The 15733-nt window shown below is 43.2% G+C and overlaps 2 protein-coding genes across 3 annotated transcripts in view; both read right to left on the reverse strand.

Moving 5' to 3' along the window:
• Nucleotides 1-4749, reverse strand: part of LOC135093561 (uncharacterized) — a 5232-nt gene extending 483 nt beyond the window's left edge. Inside the window, exons 1-2 of one of the 2 annotated variants that reach the window (XM_063992920.1) lie at nucleotides 4590-4749; nucleotides 1-2826 (exon numbers count right to left, since the gene is read on the reverse strand). The exon at nucleotides 1-2826 is cut by the window's left edge and continues 483 nt beyond it. In XM_063992920.1, the coding sequence (XP_063848990.1) occupies nucleotides 532-2814 (2283 nt within the window). In that variant the 5' untranslated portion in view covers nucleotides 2815-2826; nucleotides 4590-4749 and the 3' untranslated portion in view covers nucleotides 1-531. Of the gene's footprint in view, nucleotides 2827-4113; nucleotides 4494-4589 lie in introns of those variants that run through there. The other variant, XM_063992922.1, reaches the window with a different exon arrangement.
• A 721-nt stretch (nucleotides 4750-5470) lies between these two features.
• Nucleotides 5471-15242, reverse strand: LOC135093748 (ELMO domain-containing protein 3-like). Its single transcript, XM_063993329.1, has 8 exons — nucleotides 15053-15242; nucleotides 13717-13826; nucleotides 13128-13380; nucleotides 12481-12604; nucleotides 12145-12266; nucleotides 11376-11584; nucleotides 11039-11166; nucleotides 5471-10502 (listed from the first exon to the last, which is right to left on the reverse strand). Exons 2-8 carry the CDS (start codon nucleotides 13824-13826, stop codon nucleotides 10402-10404), a joined length of 1047 nt encoding a protein of 348 aa, XP_063849399.1. The 5' UTR covers nucleotides 15053-15242; the 3' UTR covers nucleotides 5471-10401.
• Between the last annotated feature and the right edge of the window lie 491 nt (nucleotides 15243-15733).

The following is a 15733-nucleotide window of genomic DNA, read 5'->3' on the forward strand; positions in this document are numbered from 1 at the left end:
GTAGTCACGTGATACAGGTAGATAGGTGCGAGATGACTGGATAGATGGGTGGATGGAAGGACGATAGACAGAGGGGGTTTGTATGCAGTGGTTGGTATACAGAATAGATCAGGTGAGGTAGAGAATGTGTGTGTGCAAGAGAGACAGCACAGGCAGGGTTAATACAAGAGGCCTGGGGGCGGACTCGATGGGTGTCCTCAGCAGGGAGGATGGATCACCTGTCTCGTGATGAGCAAGAGAGGACGAGGCGCAACACTCACTGGGAATCCAGCACACCGAGAAAACACTGCAGCTACTGGCATATCAATAAGGATTACTTGAAACTGAAAGAAAATAAATAAGGATAAACGTCTCCGTCCCAGTGGACATACCACCGCACAACGGAAAACTCTCCCTATGCACCGAGCGGACGCTTCCTGTTGTGGCGAAATGTAGGAGACTTAGGCGGTGTTCCCTGCTCTGTGACACGGACGATCCTGGTGGGAAGGAAGCAGCTTCACCGGAACAGTGATAGGCTCAGAAGATGGATTGCTAGCTGTGCCTGGTACCCTGGGAGAGAGTGATCGACGACAAGGGGACTTCAACAGCAGGGCTGATCTGGAAGCACAATAACAGGCTCCCTGGTGCCAGCCGCAACATGGCAGGGGGATTAGTGATGCAGCAGTCATCCCCATCGTCCGACTTCACTGCTAGAGGCAACAATCGGTCAGACAGTAGCTCCTGGAAGGCCTCCCAATAGGTACAGTCCAGGAGTACCTTCACACTCACTGCAGCGCTGCTTGCCGCCAGCCTTCGCCAAATGCGGTACAAGGTGTGATCCAGGATGACAGCAGCAGTGGCCCACACCACAACGGACTTGCTGACCACGTCACAGGTAGTGCGCTCATCCCACGCTCTTTGGCCCTGGCCAGGATGCACATCCGTCACAAAGCGAATGCGTTTGGTCTCTGACGCGTTCTTCACGGGCTGCTTCACCATGATCCGCTGGCAGTGGGCTTCTATCGTGTAACTGGGAGCCATCCCTGCAGTAGTCATTACCATCGTGGAGGCAGAGCGCCAATCCACTTCTGAGAACAAATTTACGTTGGTGAACTCTTGCAAAGCGTCCTCCAAGGCTATGCGGCCCGGCTCTGCCCCATGCACCACCACGTCCACCTCCTCGGGATGACCGCAACAGTTTCCACTCATATCAGATAGAATGGTTGGTAAAGGTATTTGTGTGGACTCATCGTCAGCAGAAATGACCACCCACTGCACACCAAATGGGAGTTCGTCAGGCAGAAGGTCGAAGTCCTGCGTCTCAGGTAAGAGCCAGCCCAGCAGGAGGTCCCCCCGTTTTCTATACAGCTCAAGAGCGGCCTTCACAAAGTCCTCTGCCTCAGAAGTGGAGTTACTAGGTTGATGCAAGCGGAGGTGCATGGGGCGTTGATCTTGCTCCTTGGAGCAGGCAGTCGGGGCCTTGAGTAAACTGGACATGACAGGGCCTGCAGCTGAACAGACTACAGCCTGTGCCAGTAAATCAACAGTCAGTTCTTCCATACATACAACTACGTCTCGTGCAGACCAGCAAGGTGTTTGCTGCACAGCACGGCGGCTGCAACTTAGAAGCACCTGCACAATAAATCGTCTGCCAGGGACACATGCTCTTGCCTGCACCAGTAGCTGGAGCATACGAGCGTCCTCTGTCTCAGGATTCTCTGCCTCATGATCACTGAAGAGGACGACAGCATCATGCTGGCGTGCATTGCTGTACCGTTTGTTATCTGTTCCAGGTAGTAGGTTGGTCAGGTCCTGCTGTAGGTCAGTGCACGATACCACTTTAATGGGCAGCAGACCGGTGAGCTGGAGGTAACAGGGTGTCAACTCAGCAGACGTCAACACAATCACCTCCACATCACTGCCATTATCTCTGCTGACAGCCCTCAGCAGACGGGTCAGGTTTTTGGGATCACTCTCGCTCAGCACAATGATGCGTGGACGGCTCGACTCTGGCGGCGGATAGCGGGCCTCGCGGAAATACTCCTTCATTGCAACACTCATCCTACCAGCGACTGCAACATACCACACAACACCCGCCACCACAGCGATGGTTGCCACCACCTTACCAGCGCTGGTGGAGGGTGTTATCTCTCCGTAGCCAACAGTGGACACGGTCACAACTGTCCAGTACTCGTAGCTCCAGAATGAGCGGATGGGCTGCAGTGTGCCTTGTGCTGTGCTGTGGGTGCCATACAGGGTGTCGTGCTCCTCAGCCACCTGCAGTGCACCGGCCACCACCAGCGTCGCCAGCACTACACCAAACCCTGTACGCACCAGGATGTTCAGGCGACTCCAAGCCATCAGACACTCTGGGTGGAAAAACCTAATCAGCGTCAGGAATGTGAAGGCGTACAGGTTGAGACCCTTGTTTAGGGCGAAGCACGCCTGTGTGAAGAGCCACACGTCCACCACTGTGGCCATCAGCTGGGGCTGGTAAGTGACACAAAAGTTTATCCCAAGGCGCACCATGAAACACAGGTTCACCAAAAAGGTCACCCATTGCAAGCCACTCCAGGGGTCACAAGTCACCAGGCCATGTCGCTCTTTATGGGCATCTGCCAGGAAGGCCACAGCACCCACCAAAGTGAATGCTGGCACCAGCCGAGCCAGATGAGCATGACAGCAGTAGGAGATTGGCATGAGCACATGAACGTTGGTGAGGATCAGGCCTAAGCCATACAGCACACCGTACACCCCTAGGCCCGTCAGCAGCCCGATCTGCCACGCCTCCTGCACTTGATATGGGGATGCCTCACAGAACTTCACATTCTCCATGTCTTGCCAACACTAAAATAAAGAAAATGTGGAAAATTCATGTTCTCATAAAGTCTGCTGAAGTTCATCTGCGTTGTATTGTACTAATTGTATTCACCCAAACATATTTCCTTACACAAAAAAATAAATAATAATAATAATAATGATAATAATAATAATAATAATTCTTAAAGTCTACCATATGCTATCACATGCCATATATGAATTAAAAAATCCTTATAATATATACATATGTGATACCTTGAACATGATGCATCATTCAAACACTCTCACATGGAAGCACTCATTAGTAGATCAGCAGGCTAGCCTCTCTATCACAACACTCACCACCGCTCACCATCAGTTACCATCGTTCACTACAGCCAAAGCACCCTGAGGCTTGATGACCTGAAGACGGTCCACTTTTCATTCATATATTAATGTTTTGTCCCTTACTGCATCTATGATCCTACACCTCTATTCTTCCTTGATTTCACTTACTTTTCTCTTAGGTTTTTTTATTTATTCATATTTTTTTTTTACTAATGGAGATCAAGCCAGATTGTTCACAGCATTCATGCATACATACTCATTTAATTCCTTCCACAAAAGTAACTTGCAACCATCAACAGCACACGTCATGTTTGCCACTAGCAAGTTTTGTAACATTCACACACCTACGAGGCTACAGTAATATGATGTTTGGCATACCAGAAGAGTCAGCTGTAAAAATTAAGCACTACATACTGTCATACTAGAAAAGCGAGTATTTAAAGTGTTTCATTATTCGTATTACAGTGACATATACTTTGATATAAACAATGACACACACACACACACACACACACACACACACACACACACAAAACGGAGTACTTGTAATTGTATTTGGGGTCGTGGTATTGTAATGTAGTCATATTCGTAATCTAGTGCAAAACAATGTACTCAAACACAAGCCTGTATTCTGAACTGACACAATTTTTTTTTTTTTTTCTTTCTTTTGGCTGTAGTACACAAAAGTTGCCATTAGTTGCTCGATACACCAATACGTTCTTTCCTCCTAAATTCGTGTATTATATTTAAGGACTTGAAACCAGCACGAGACACTGGAAGAATTAGTCAGGAATGATAGATCAGACACACTGGGTCAAGTCAACACCAGCACAGACCGTACAAGAGAAGGAAAGTGAATCTTCCTATCTGGCATAACAGACGAGCGTAGTCCAGAAGGTGCCAGACACTGATATTTCTACAATACGTACTTACATCCACTCATAAATAATGGAATATATTTATGTCAACAAAAATGCAAATGCTTACCTATTATTGTCCTCTACAAACTGACAGTACAGCAATTGTTGGTGACTCTCTATTTCCTTAGGTACACCAGTATGTCCACTCCCACCTTTGCATCAGCTGTTAGATGTAAACACAAGTCGACTTTTTTTTTCACTGGTATGTAATCAGCTAGGCTATATAAAGCCCTCTGGAGGAAGTCTTTTTGTTATCTGGTTACTTTGGGGTGGCGTCTCCACCACGATCTTCAGGTCTTCAGTTTCAAAAATTATTTTTTGCTGCGGGCACAAGTCGACGCAAGAGCCCTCATGTATTGTACGGAGTAACGAACCAGAGTCTTTTCTACTTTTACCGTCTTTGTTTTATACCGTCTCTGAACACCAAGCAAGATGCGTTCCTGATCAACACTATATACTCCCTTCCCCTCATCTCCCATCACCACTATTCGCCGTTCACTCTCCACATCACCACCATACATGCTGCACATACTCATTATTCACCTGGTATGGCGTGGAGTCCCGTAAATTGGAGAAAGACCCGTTGCCGTAAACTGGAGAAAGACACAAAATAACACCAGTAACTCCACCTGAAAGTCTCGACTACTCTGCTTGGCAATGGCGGCCGTCGTGCATCACGCTCCGAGCGTCGTACGCGCTCATGCTAACTAGTTTCAAAATAAACTTGAATTATCTTTAAAAAGAATGTTAGAATATAAGTGAAAATATAAAAAATGTCCCTGATGCCAAATATAGATTTCAAAATACATTATAATTACTTAATAATAACAGTAGTAGTAGTAGTAGTAATAATAATAATAATAATAATAATAAAATAATAATAATAATAATAATAATAATAATAATCCCCCAGACTATAAGTGAAACCATAAAAGGAAAATCTGATGCTATCTACAGAAATAAGTTAATTTCTTCTCTGGAGGATGAATAACATGCATGTACCTACTATAGTGTTAAGATAATGGAAAGCTTGAATAACTCTTCACTAATACATTTACGTACCAAATTACGAGCATGTCATCTCAGTAAGCATGAAATTTAACCTGTAGTAGTTTTATAATGCTAATTGATATGCTTTCTTTGTGGTTGTTATTTATTTCTATGGTATCCTTGTTCCAGTGACTACTTTCAATATTCCTGAAGTTAGGAAAGTTTTATGATGATCTGTACATGGCTTGAACCGTAAATGACACATTTCTACCAGGGTGAATGCAATGATATGCTTCTTTTCTTTGCAATACACACACATCCAATGAAAAACAAATAAATAGGTAAGTAAATAAGAGAATAAATGAAATAATGAAATGATCACAGAAGCTATGTCAAGTACTGCCTTCATACAAGAGGAGTAAATCAAACACATGTATTGTGCCTGTGTTTTAATATACAAAGATGAAAATTGACCGATTATACAGGGTGAGCGAGAGGGTTTGAGCAGCTGCCTCCCTCCCAGGCAGTGCTGCAGTGCTTGCCTGGCCGGCCCACACACCACCACACCACCACCACACTGCTGCGGGGCATGACAGTGGCAACCAACACATCACACAGGGCTATACTAACCATCTTCCCCCTCTAACCATTTACTTCAATTCTAACTTTTTAATCTTTACACTCGATCATATTTTTTACAACTACATTCCAGAATTTAATGCATCAACAGGTAAGACCAAGTGTGGAGGCAGAGGGCAGTGAGGAATGGTGTGTGGGCACCCCAGCCAGCCCTGCCGTGGACCAGGGAGGAAGGGCAGGGCAGGGAGGGGTGGAGGGCCAGCCTGTACCACTAAGCTACTGTGGGTAAGTCTTGTCCAACACTTGTCTTGGGGTCACTAGGGGTAGTGTTGGTCATTGCACAGGTCACGTCCCCATCACACATAGCGGGGCGCATACACACTCACACCCACATCCAAACACACACACACACACACCCACACACACACACACACACACACACACACACACACACACAACACTGCCACAGTGTCTCACCACAAGGGTGGATGTCTTTTCTTTCTGCAACAAACATCACATCATTAATACTAAAATAAAACGAAAGAAGTGCACAGGCTAAAAAGCTCTTACAAGTTGACCTAAGAGAAGTACACACCTCTTGTACTAAGTACAAATTCGTCAACACATAAAGCTAGCTAAGAAGCGTGTAGTCAACACTACAGTGGAACTTTGGTATGGGAACAAAGGGAGGCGACCATACTACACACACACACACACACACACACACACACACACACACACACACACACACACACACACACACACACACACACACACACACACACACACACACACACACAGGTGGTGCAGCAGCTGACACACACCTTTAGCCATATGTAACAACCAGACACTAACACTTTAATGAAATACAAACACACTTGAAATCATCAAAACATAATTTCACTTTGGACACAAATTCATAAATATAGTGGGAAATTTCTCCAATTAGCAATCTTAATTCTTTAAGAGACATAAATGAATAGAACTTAATGGAATACTCACAAACAGGTCATAGTCACAACACTGAAGGTAATACAGCACATTTATCTAACACTTTAATTATAGAAATGCTTCATCTCAGCACCTGGATGTCATCACAGACATTTGGAACCTATAACACACACACACACACACACACACACACACACACACACACACACACACACACACACACAAATAAAGATCATTCTCATAAGTATTACAAAAAAAATAAATATAAAACAAGTTTGAGCTATAACAAAGATGAAACAAGACAAAATAGCTCACAATAAAACTTCTCCTTGCACAATACAGTTCATGAGCCAGCAGTGGTAGTGAGAGGGAGGCTCACAGGACTCCAAACACAGACACACTGGAGGAGGAAAGACACTCGATCACAGGACAAAACATTATGCTGTCTGGTGAACCTCAATGACACAGATAAAAAATAAATAAATAAATAGATAAAAAATATATATATAAACTGATTAAATAAACATTGTTGCATACCTAAACTTTTCAACATACTGTAATCTCCCTCAAGCAAGTTTCCCACCAGGCCAACACAACATCCTTTCCTATTATGCAACAATCACCAGACATAAAAAATATAGTACATCAATATTGCAACACGTACAATGACAGCGTCCCGAGAAAGACTCGTGCCCAATGAGTAACCTTCACAACAATAGTGTAGTAAATATTGTACAAACATCAACCCATTTATATTGCAAACATTTATCACGATATATGTATCAGTCCGACCTCTTCTGCTCACAGCTGGAGTAAATTTTTCGGTTTGAATATTCACCGACGTCCTTTGAGTAACTTGTTGTGTCTTTAAGTGAATGTCTTCCTTTGATTTAGTGACGTTTATTTAGTCTTCCTTGGCAGATACTTGAGGGATGCATGGACAGTGACAAGCAATGAAAGCAGAGAACATTTTTTGGTGGGAGGATAAAAGAAAAGGAATAATGAAGGAAAGGTATCATCAACATTTACCTACAAACTCCTTCTTCCTATGACTATGAGATCTTTCGCTATCTCTTAACTAATTGTCTTCGTTTCACAAATTCATTTTTTCTCGTCTTCAGTGAGCATGAGCAGAGGAGGTTAGAGAACGATTACAACTAAGAAGAGAAACATCTGGGGTCTTTTTTAACACTAGTATGCTTAATCTACAACCTTCCAGAACTCAAGATTTCCAAGTTCACAACACCACTAAGGCCAGGTCCAAACCACCACATACAAAATAGATCATCTGATCTTCTCACAACTGATACCTGCATGAAAATGACAACACAATACAATACACCTACTGCAAAAATAAAATACTGAAAAAAAAGATAATAATAACCATAGTAATAATTTAATTCACAAAGCAATTCACAAAAATATATATATATCATCAACTTCCCTTAATAAATATGACGATACTTTTTTTTTACACACATATAGTACTGACAACAGAAACCCTTATCTGACAAGAGAAACAAGACACACACAAAGCCAAGAGAGCCTGAACCTTGACCACCTCAGTGATGCTCCGCGCCGGGAACTTAAAACTAATGCGATTGTTTTTGGTTGAGACACTAGAAAAAGAAAAGCAGCCATTTGCACTAAAAATGGAGACAGGACCTTGACGTAACAGCATAGGTCTGTCCATCCACACAGATTGTACATAAGATACGTTCCTGTTGCGAAAATCAGCAATTGGTTAAGTTGTACCATGATGGGGTTGGGGCAAGGGAGGATGGTCGGGAGAAGGATGCGATAACACGTAAAATACCCCTAAAGAATTGCAGCACACACCCTAACACAACAAAAGGCAAAGGTCTGCGTGACAACATGCCTACAGGAAGCTGGGGAAGGAATGGGAAAGACGTGGGGCTTCAACCTGGGGACACAAAACAGAAATGATTGCCTCACGTATACTGACGGATCCCACAGACTGCTAAGAACATGCCACGAGGAGCCAAGAGGTGCTGCCAGGCTGCTGAGGAACCATAGAGGACACAAGCTACTACAAGGCAACTAACAGACCACACAGGATCGAGTGATGCTGACACACTGACACACCAGATGGGGATGAAACACTACAGCTGACAGTAACAGACCACAGGTAAGGTTATTGGCTAACCTGAAGTCTGGGTTTTCTTTGCCTGCCAGTGAGTTTGTTGGCATGCAACAGTACAAGGCTTGGTGCAGGGTGGTGTTTGGGTTTTCTGAAGCATAACACATGGTGATTGACACTGTATAGTTGTGTAGTAAGCATTTTCTTTACTTGAGCAACAAGGTTATTTGCTAAAAGATGATAAAAAGTCAGTGAAAAATATCGGCATGTCTTAGAAAAGTGCCACAAAATCTGCGAAGGCAAGTGCAAAAGTGCATGATGAGTGAAAAATGCTGGTAAGTACCTTAGAAACACACCACAGAATGCATGGCGAAGATCAATGAAAATGCTGCTTATCACGTAATTGCACAAAAAATGCACAAAAGGTATACATGGAGATAATGTGCCTATGAATATAAACAACAGCTTTGCAGGATGTATACACCGGATGTGTGTGTGTATGAATGTGAACGACCACAGCAGTCAAGTGGGAATACGAGGTAAATATGCACCAATATATAGAAACAACCATAATTTTATAAGGTATACATGGGAAGCATGTTTACAAATGTTATGTGTAAACAACGACAGTTTTAGTGTAGACATGCACAAGGAAAAAGAGTAAGGATGTAAACAGCAGTAGTTTTCAAGATGACAAAGAGAGGAGACTGCACACCCAACATACACATTTCTGAAGATAAGAACCATGAGAAGATTAATATTACTTCACAGCACTCTCCCATATTTCTCTACAGGCACAAAAATAAAAGGCTGTGACACACTCAACACAGCAGCGAATATGGTAAACAATCCTGCACAGCGTAGAAACAACACTCCTGATAAGATTGCACATGCAAGTACTAATGTGTCTGCCAGCACCCACTTTTCATCACCTGGTCCCATGTATTAGCAACAGCTGGCACTCTACAGCAGTCCAGTAAGTAAACGTACTGATCACATGATAAACCTCAAATATACATACATATTATATATATATATATAGACTCTTCAACTCTCAACCTCTATCATATAAAGCCTTCTTTTTTATTTAATCTTATGAAAGTGCTCAGGTCAATCACTGCCTTATGTAATCACACTAATAATCTGGTTCCTGTAACCTAGTCCTGTGCCAATGCAGATATGTCCATTTTGCATCCATCTGGATAGAGTAAGATCTGTGTTTCCCTTCCTACCTATTCTAATACTATTTGACAGGGGGCGCCGAGGCCCCGCCCTGCGCGCCCCCACATGCACTGGAGACACTACCTGCACCCTGTGTACTCAAGTGGGACAATGAGGAAAACAAACATTACAACAAAAACGAGGAGTCAGATACAAAACACTAATTCACCTTCTCAGACTATTAGTTTGCATGCTATTTGTCATGTTTTCCTTGTAAACTATACCTGAAAACTTCCTACGACTGCATTCTAAATGCAAGACTTAAGGCATTTCCCGTACCAGTCTTTCCAACAAAGGTTACCTGGTAAAAATCACAAATGCCATGCAATCACCTGACAAGAACTCACTGTACTTATAAGTGGAAAAATAATATCTATGCACTCCTCAGAGACTCACGTTGGCGAGGGAATAAGACACTGGCAGCCCACGCAACAAAGGACCACACCCACACTGCCCTCCAACACCCCCGTGCAATGAGATCCGTCCCTGGGGTGAGGGGCACCAGCGTGGCCCTCACACCAGCTGGCCCTCCTCTGCGTGGGAATATTTACGTAGCTGAACCTGGAGCTTCTGCAGGACTGTCTTCACGTTACGCTTGCAGTATGCCTCGGCATCTGGCGGAGGAGGAGGCGTCAACATCTCTTCCAACTGAGTGAACAATTGTCTTTCCCCAAATACACAAGTTGGCAAACAAGAAAAACGGAAAGGGAAAATTAACTAAACTAGAAGAAATAGGATATGGAAGTTAAAAGTTGCAAGGTTTCAAAGACTTCAAAAGTGCACAGTAAAACTGGGAAGACAACAATGGAAGTGTTAAATGGATGGAAGTACCTGCAAATTTACTTGATGGTGCAGAGAATCCAAATATTTCCTTTACCCTAATTCATTTATCTACATACCAGGCCAGCAATCCCACACAGGGTAGCCCAAAGCACCACACACTCATACACACATCATTTAAACACTAAGTGCCATCAGCCGCTGGTGGAAAGTGACATTCTCATGGGCCACAGTACAGGGGCTGAGACTACAGCCACTGTATCCATTGCATGTCATAAAAGGCGACTAAAGGAGACAGAGATAGCTAGGAACCCCCTCTCTGTATGGTATCCTATGAAGACAAAGCAAAACATACATACAAGACACACACCTTTAATGATGAAGCCAGAATCCTTTATTGTCTTGGACTCAGTTTTCCAGATCCAGAAGATGTGGAAGAGGACAGCAGTGAAGAACTGGTTGAGGACGTGTCGTACATTGCCTCGGCTGTTGCACTCCCTAGAAGCATCACCGTGAATTAGCAACAATGTACGTACCCAGTGCCAGTGACAGGAATGGTTGCCATATTGTAAAATACACTATGAAATTAGAAAAAACACCAATGAAAATATCCCATGTTTGACTTGGAAACTGAGCAGCAAACACACTGTATTATTTATCATGAAAAGCAACCCATGTTTAACTAAAGAACCAAGTAGCAGACACACTTATTGAGGTATCCTTCCCGCAGCGTCTGCAGGGAAATGCGAGTCACATTGATGGAGAGCACCATGAGGGGGAACTGAGAGTGGTGGTCATGACTCAGCCGGAACACATCACGGGCCAGCGGCAGCAGCGACTCATGGGTGAGGAGGTAGAGTGCTTGGACCAACCCCAGCAGCCCTACACCCCGCAGGTCCGTGGCCGGATCAACCCCCTGGTGGTGATGGTGGGGGTCAGGTGTGGTGAGGTGAGGTGATGGGATGGAGGTGTTGTGTAAATGCAGATAAAAATTGGGAGTGATAAATAGGGATGATGAGGAAGGCAGAGAATTAAGAGAAGAGGAAACCATTAAATTACAACAGGGTAAGATGAAGTACAGACAAATGCTATTATGTGATGTATAGATAGAATAATGGTATGATACAACAAGGTGAGGTAAAGTAAGGTTAAGTTAGGTATAACAAGAAAAATAATGTAAAGATATAGTAAAAATTAGAAAAAAACACAATGATGAAAATATAAGTGGATGCAGTAAGTGACAAAGCTTTCTATATAACCTTTCATCACATTCTCAGCATTCTCAGCCACCAAAACATGAAGGAACATACAAAGAATTCACATCTATGACAGGATAAAAATAACAACACACAAAATAAGGCACAGGAATCACACACATCCCAGTCATGGATTAGAAATAGGCAACATTACAGATTTTGATTAGATAAGCATAGGATTCACTCAGTCCAGCCATGTACACCACTCCATGTCACTCACCTGGAAGCCAATCACATCCCAGTGGCTACCATACCGAGGACAGTCAATTTTGGTGCCAGTGAGGACCTTGTACACTGTCTGCAGGATCTGAAGGTGGATGGGCTCGCTGTTGTCGAACTGACCTGGAGGAAGAGAGATGACGAAAAGTGATAACTGTTTCTGGTTTTAAAGGTTTCATAAAAGACATTCTACTTTATTTACACAGCTTAAGTTTCCCTTCTTTCAATCTGTGGGGAAACTTGTGACTGTTTCTGGTCTTATAGCTTTCATACAAAGCATTCTACTTCATCTGCACAACTTAGACTCCCTTCCCTTCAGTCTGTGGCTTAGACTTACACTGGGCAATGGCAAAGAGTAGATTCCGCTCGTCCACCAGCTCTGCCTTCAGTTTCTTGGGCCCAAACAGTGAGCGGAAGAGCCCGTTGACACCCCTCTGCTCCAGCGTGGGCTTGATGGAACCCTGCAGGAAGACACTAGTAATGAGGCACATGTGACACTTTCTAGTTTTTTTTCTATATGCAAACACTGCATAAGTTTCACAGATATGTTTTAGTTGTTATGAACATTTAATCCTTGCACGTGCTGATGTGTTTATGTAATGAGATAAAAACAGATGTGAAAACCATCCCAATAATTTCAGTTGCTTTAAAAAGGGATTATCAAAATGCCTATGGAGTTACAATGCCCAACTATTTTTACTTTATGAATGTTTGACTCTTGACAGCAAGTTGAGGAGATTTTGCTGTTTCTTCCAATTCTTGTGCTCATTAATAACAGCTTTTTTTTTGAGAGATATGAAAGTAAATTATCCTCTAATTTCAGATATCCCTTCCGACCTCTCTTTTCAAACTAGCACCTCAGTGGGCTTTTTTTTCTTTTTGCTCTTTTTGTTGCTCTCAGCCACTGCCCCTCTTGCATTGATACGTAAATATAAATACACAATCAATACAACTCAAAAACTGCTGTCAAGCCCAGCGACTCACCATGACGTGACTCATATCCTGACGCATGAAGTAGTCCCACACCTCATCAAAGTCAGTGTGTGGGGTGACTCTGACGGTGGGGGGCAGCACTGGCGGGGGCTTGGAGGGGGTCTTGGCAGGGGAGGAGGAGGAGCTGTCGATGTACTTCTTGGGACTTTTGTGGTAGTTCTCCTTGTGGGGGGAGCGGAGGATTGGTTCCACGCACTGCACGGCATCCCACTCCTCCTGTGCCGCGGCGAACTCCTCATCGTGACTGTAGTGCAAGAGATTTTTTTCATAATTAACTAAGCACATATCTATTAAGAATACATACATCTTCATAATACCTAAGCTTTCATTTTTTCAATCTGGTTGATTTTTTCATATGAATTAACTAAGCGTATATCTGTATTTGTACACATTTTTGCATATATATCAAATGATCATCTTCCGAATTCCTTTTTCTTATTTCTTGTCTAACTGATCCCCTTTATTCACAGATACAGAACAGATTCAATCAAATAAGGAGACTCCACATAACTTCACTGTCACATCCACTAGAAGATTCCACATAATACTCCACAGTCACATTCACCTGGCCGCCACTCACCTCAGTCTCCTGTCGGTACGAGTCGCTCCATGGTCCTGGTTCTTGCGGTTCCTCTCGGCTACGTCCACAAACTCAGACAGCGGCTCCTTCTGCTGCAGAGTTTCTAGCATCTGTTTGAAAATGGTGAAGTTATTGCTATTTTTCTTAACTCCATTACTGTCATTTATTTGGTACCATAATCGTTAATATTTTCGTAACATAACCACAGCATTTTGGCATTAAAATTCCTGCCTTCACTTAAGTTCTTGTGTTATGTATCATCTATCTTATTTATTTTTTTTATCATTATTTTCATTATCTCAGCCTGTGATGCTGGGAGGCTATTCAGCTGTAACTCTTCTATTTCAGGGCTTGCTTGGTCATCACCTTCTGCTTTATGGAGGCTTAGAAGACTGGCCCCTGCTTGTCATGGTGCAGGCAGACTTACAGAGCAACATGAGGCTTCAAAACACTTATCCTACAATTCTGGATGGCTGGTTTGACCTTTCATTTGAGGCTGACACCTCAATGGGGCTTTTTTTTTGCAGTTTTTGTTACCCTTCGTCAGTGCTGCTCTTACATAAAAAATAAATAAGTAAATTGTCTCATGCCTTGCCACATCCCCAGAGCTCCTCAGTGCATGCATCACCACAGGGTTTATAGGAAACATGTGGGTGTTCTTTGGCCACCTGGCAATTACTTTAAATATGGCTAGTTTCTGCCAGGACTGTAACTCAGATCACCAGGATTATCCCGCCCAATCACTGACCACTCAGCCACCACCACTCAAGTCTGATTATACTTATTCAAGCATTTTGGTATCTATTTCCAGCCAGAACCAGCATCCATGGCCAAAAACAAGTGAGGAATGCAAAATTTTAGGGGAAGACTAATAAAAGTTAATCCTCCCATTATAAAATACCACGATACATACGTAAATAAATAAAGTTAATCCGAGTACTGCCTATTTTGGTGTGATGAGAATGATAGCCATAACTAAACGACCTAAGAAATATTTCATTCTATCACATATCATACTCCTGCAGAAAATCATCATTCCTGCATACGTAGCCAATAATTACCCTGAAATGATAGACTGTAGCATGGTATTAGTCACTCCAGGACCTAAAACACGACACTTCCCCTACCCTTCCTTCAAACACGACACTTCTCACTCCCCTTTCCTCCAGCATGCATTGGGGGTTCCATGTCTGGGTGTTTCCTCCCTACCCCTCACATCAATACCTGAATAACTCCTATCATCAATACAACACACAAGGCCCAGCAGTCACCGCCCCTCCACCAGCACCTCCACACCCTCTCCATTGCTCCATACACGTCAATCTGCCTCACTCACCTCGCCTCACGTTCTCTCAGGCGTCGCTATTAATTCCATAGTGCCATGTTCGGCTCCTCCGGCCCCTGCGAGGAGGAAACAGGGCGGAAGAAGGGAGCAGTGGGAGTAAATAAGGTCTTAAAGTCACTCCACCACCAGCGTCTAGTTAAATGAACTCCCACCGACACTCTGCAATGCAAGAATAATTTATAGATTCCTGGCCTGCTTCTGTTTCCATTGCGCCAAGATGGTTATTTACGCGTTGTATTGTCGAGAATTTTAGTTTATTATCATTGGTTGCTCATAATGTAATCGGGGGTTGGGGAAATTTAGCGGGTTAGTAAATATTTGATTAGGGAGTTTTGCCGTCTGGTTAGCTTTGTTTTGGTCCGCTTTGTCAAATGAAAAACTAAAGTCATGTATTTAAAACTCATTTAAAATTGCCATAATGTGCAACAGTAATATGTAATTATAGTGGGTGTTTCATGTGTTATATACGAGCATTCACCGCCAGGCATAAGAGTGAGGGATTATTATTACAGACATGTTTGCTGGCCATTTTTTGAACTCACGGGCAGTAATTTGTGATATTACCGCTTCCATTATTGCACTGCTAACAGAAACTGGATATGTTCCTAAAAATGGAGAAGAAATGGACTTTGTGGACAGAAATTTGAACTTAGAATAATTCGTAATGTCAAC

The sequence above is a fragment of the Scylla paramamosain genome, chromosome 43, assembly GCF_035594125.1.
Source record: "Scylla paramamosain isolate STU-SP2022 chromosome 43, ASM3559412v1, whole genome shotgun sequence".
NCBI lineage: Eukaryota > Metazoa > Arthropoda > Malacostraca > Decapoda > Portunidae > Scylla > Scylla paramamosain.